Source organism: Acinonyx jubatus, chromosome B3 (genome assembly GCF_027475565.1).
Source record: "Acinonyx jubatus isolate Ajub_Pintada_27869175 chromosome B3, VMU_Ajub_asm_v1.0, whole genome shotgun sequence".
Taxonomy (NCBI): Eukaryota; Metazoa; Chordata; class Mammalia; order Carnivora; family Felidae; genus Acinonyx; species Acinonyx jubatus.
This window is the reverse complement of record NC_069386.1, coordinates 68641968-68646522: the sequence shown is the minus strand read 5'-3', so window position 1 is coordinate 68646522 and position 4555 is coordinate 68641968. Positions and strand designations below refer to the sequence as shown.

The 4555-nt window shown below is 37.8% G+C and overlaps 1 protein-coding gene across 1 annotated transcript; it reads right to left on the bottom strand.

Moving 5' to 3' along the window:
• Positions 1 to 338: 338 nt before the first annotated feature.
• On the bottom strand, positions 339 to 4181 carry LOC128316206 (olfactory receptor 4F3/4F16/4F29-like). The gene has a single exon (XM_053225139.1). The coding sequence runs from the start codon at positions 3750 to 3752 to the stop codon at positions 2814 to 2816; it is 939 nt and encodes a 312-aa protein (XP_053081114.1). The 5' UTR covers positions 3753 to 4181; the 3' UTR covers positions 339 to 2813.
• Positions 4182 to 4555: the final 374 nt, after the last annotated feature.

Genomic DNA, 4555 nt, shown 5'->3' with positions numbered 1-4555 from the left:
ATTCTTAAAAACTGAGAACAAACTGAGGGTTGATGGAGGGTGGGAGGGAGGACATTGTGGGTGATGGGTAATTAGGAGGGCACCTGTTGGGATGAGCACTGGGTGTTGTATGGAAACCATTTGACAATAAATTTCATATTAAACACACACACGCACACACAAAACAAACAAACATTAAAAAAATTTTTAACTGGATATACTTTTTAGCAGGTAAAAATCTTTTGGTTGTAATTACAATGTGAATAAAGAATTTAAATGATTATGATCCCCTATTGATTCCAAATTTATCAACCTCTAAAGGAAGTACTCTGAGATACAGATAACATATATAAGATTTTCAAGCAGAGCACAAAATTAAAGATAATCTAATTGGTCAATGAGAGAGGAATAACAAATATAATTATGATTCTCATATAATGCAGTAGTATGTATGTATTTAAAATTATTTTGTACTACAACATTTGATAATGTGAAAAACATCTCTGAATGTAATATTCATCAAAAGGCAGGCAGGATAAAATGCAGAGACCATTAAATGTCCCTTTTATAAATATCTATTTTTATTTAGGCAGAGAAAAACACTACAAATTAGCATACCAAAATATTGCCACTAATTATCTCCACATAGTGATTTTATGGGTGATTTCTACTTCATCTCTAATTCAAAGGAAGCTTTTCTTTTTATTAGAAGAAAAAAATTGTATTAGAAAAAATAGTACTTTCTTAAGTAATAAAACATGGAGGAATTCACATCAGAAATCATGGAAAATACACTCTTCTTAGAACCAGAAATGTATTTATCAATACCCTTTCGATTATACAGGACAAAACCACACCTCAAACAAACTTAAGCAAGAAGGTTAATGTATTCGCCCATTTATTAGCTCAGCTGGTCACCAAATTCATGGGTGGGCAAGAATGAAGCTGAATGCCAAAGACTGTTGGAACCAAGAACCTGGCTACTGCCAAGCTTCTATCTGTAAATCCTGTGTCTTTTTCCACATATGTTTTTTCAGTATCCCAGACTTGATTTTTGACAGCAGGAAGTATGATGGCCAGCAGTTTCTCCGTATCACAGCTCAAAGAGGGATGAGCTTGTTTTCTCTCTGTTCTTGGGTCTACCACCCTGAGGAAAAGCTCAGATTTGGCCCATCTTGGTCAGAGGCTCATACCTGAAGCCTTCAACTATGGCTAAGAGATGTGTCATCAAGACTTGGTTCAGAAGCATCCTTTAAGCAAACAGAAGTAGTCAGAGAGGTAGGATTTACATGTCACCTTCCAGTCATATGACATGGTTACGGCAAGACAAAGCTACATTTACCAGGAGAAGCAGGTGGCTGATTTGAGCAAATAACAGACTAGATGTCCACTAAAAGTAGTTATTTCTTCACAGTGCAAAGAATGACCTTTAAAATTAAGTGATACAGAAAATCTTCAGGTACTATACAGTTGGCAAATCTGTCTTATCATACCTACAGACCTGATAGAAGAGCAGACAGACAAAAGATTGGGAGGGGTAAAAATTTTTTTAAATCAGAGAGGAATCTGGTAGCCTGCTAGCCTACTGAACATTATTTAATCAGTAAAAGAGAAACCTGGAATCTCCCCTTTAAAAACACTACTTCCAAACAAATCTTAGGACACTGAGTATAAGTGCTAGCTACTAAACTTTTCCATATCCATCAAGGGTGTCAAAAATAATGAATGAATGATAAAAAGAGCAATGGAAATCAAAAGAAAAGACAAATAAATTAGCAAGTAACATTGTAATTTCATTAATAAGGACCACTTACAAGACAATAGGAATACTGATAAACTGGTTAAGGAGTATGTGTAAGGATACATAAGGTTCAGAGTTATTTGTACTACATCTCTGAGAATGAGCCTTGGTTCTTCTTTGTTAAAATGGATATGAATGGAAATTTCTAAATCCATGTATGCAAATCCCTTATTCCCCTAGAATATAATACATTCATATAAAAAAAACACCTCCCAAACTAAAACTCAGCTTGCAATGACTCAAATCCTGTAAATGCAATGGGAATAGTATTATTTCATAAGAAAGAAAAGGAAGAACCGGGCTAGTTACAAACAAAAGTGAGAATGAATCTTAAAGAACATAGGAGTTAGATAGTCTGAAACAGAGTACAAACAAAAGTCAAAAGGTAAATCTTGTGAGACCAACCAGCTCTGTCCAGACAGAAACGTGGCCTGGCCTAAGGATCCATTATTTTTCCACTTCTGATGGCAGGCCTATCCTCAAAGGCATCACAATCTCATGTGATTATTTGAGTGTCCAGCTGACTCCTCTTACTCCGGTTCCCTCCTCATTAATGTCCTTACCATCACTTGACTTCTCATAAATTTCCCTTCACTGAATTAATCAATTAGGCTTACATGAAAGTTCAGACCACTTGCTGATCTTCCACAGCAAATTAATCAATTGACATCTTGATATACGTATATATTTCTATCTAGTATCAATTTATTTTGCATCAACCAGCATCCCCTTATATAACGCACTCAGACACTGAAGAGACACAATTTTGAATTCTAGACCACAGTAAATTCATCAAGGTAATGTCTCCCGAGAGACAAGCAATTGTCCTTCTCTGGGAGCTACTGTTTTTCACACCACATGCTTCCTTCAACCAACCATAGGCAGCAACACAATCTCTCAGTTAAGATTTTTTAAGACCCTTGTTAATCTGGGACAACTCAATGGTAGTAAGGTACTTGGAATCTGGTATTCAAAGTATGGATATGTAATGTTACTTCAAGTCAGTAAGGAAATTTTGTAATACTTGTGTCATTTAAGAAATCCTTCTATAAATAATAAACCGACTACACATTTTCCTCATTGCCACTTTCATCTCGTTGTTCCTGAATGTATAGATGACTGAGTTAAAAAAAGGAGTGAGAACTGCATCAAAGACAACAAGATATTTGTCCAGGTGTGAGGTGGGGTGAGGCCAGATATAAACGAAGATGCACGGGCCAAAGAACAAAATCACCACCATGACATGAGTTGACAAAGTGGAGAGGGCCTTAGATGTGCCTGCTGAAGAGTGTTTCCGAACAGAGATCAGGATAGAAATGTAGGAGACAATCAATATGAAGAATGATCCCAGAGATATGAACCCACTGTTGGCTATGACCATGAACTCTAGACGGTAGGGGTCTGTGCAGGCAAGTCTGATGAACCGAGGAAAGTCACAATAAAAGCTGTCTAACACATTAGGGCCACAGAATGGCAATGATATTACAAAAACCAGTTGAATCACAGAGTGGGTCAAGCCAATTACCCAGGCAGCAACTGAAAGCAAAATACACATTTTTCGGTTCATAATAGTCAAATAGTGCAGAGGCTTGCATATGGCAACATATCTGTCAAAGGCCATGGCGATGAGCAGCACCATCTCCACGCCACCAATGACGTGGATGAAGAAGATTTGAGTGATGCAGCCACCAAAGGAGATGACCTTATGCTTTCTGAAAAGGTCATAAATCATCTTCGGAGAAATGACACAAGAAACTCCCAGGTCAATGAAGGAGAGGTTGGCCAACAGAAAGTACATGGGGGAGTGTAAGTGAGGGTCAGAAATCACAGTGAGCATGATGAGGGAGTTTCCCATCATGCTTGCCACATAAAACGTAGAGGAGAACACAAAGAGGAGAAGTTGGATCTCCCAGGAATCGGTGAGTCCCAGGAACACAAACTCTGACACCACAGAGTGATTTGCTCTATCCATTGATTTATCCACTAGAATGTTCCAGACAAAAGAAAACAAGAAACTAAAATGAGAATGTTAATGAAGTTCTGCATTAAAATGATTAATTAATCAAGGATATTCACATTGTGAGAACAAGATAACTCCTCAATTCCTTCTCAGGGTCATTATTAAATATGCATTTTACCTGGGATCACCTAAAGCAGTTGAGTCACTCCCACATACAGTATTCCTAACACAATGGCTGCAAGGACTATGGATCTATAAACAAGAAAATGATGCAAATATGAAAACATAGATGTATATAGCAAGGATCATGAGACACGGGGAAGGTGGTGCAATGCAACACAAACAGAAAAACAAAGAAGAGGTAAAGATTGCATTTGCCAGAATTCACTGCTATTGCTTTTTTTTAATATTTTAAGTTTATGCATTTTTATTGAGAGAGACAAAGACAGCACCAGAGGGGGAGAACAGAGAGAGAGGAAGAGAGAGAAAGAGAAGGAGAAGGAGGACAGGAGGGAGGAAGGGGTAGGGGATATGGGAGAAAAAGACAGAGAATTCCAAGCAGACTCCATGGTGCCAGCAAACAGCTTGATGCAGGGCTTGAACCCACCAACCATGAGATCATGACCTAACCCAAAGTCAAATACTTAACTGACTGAGCTACCCAGGCACCCCTCACTGGTACTATTTTAAATGTTCATACAACAATTCCTCAGTCATTCAAGTTGTCTTATTTCTTACTCTCAAGTCATCTCAGGCACATATTATGTCTCTTGTAGTAGGTCTTATACCAGTACCTACAATCACTTTTGCAATTC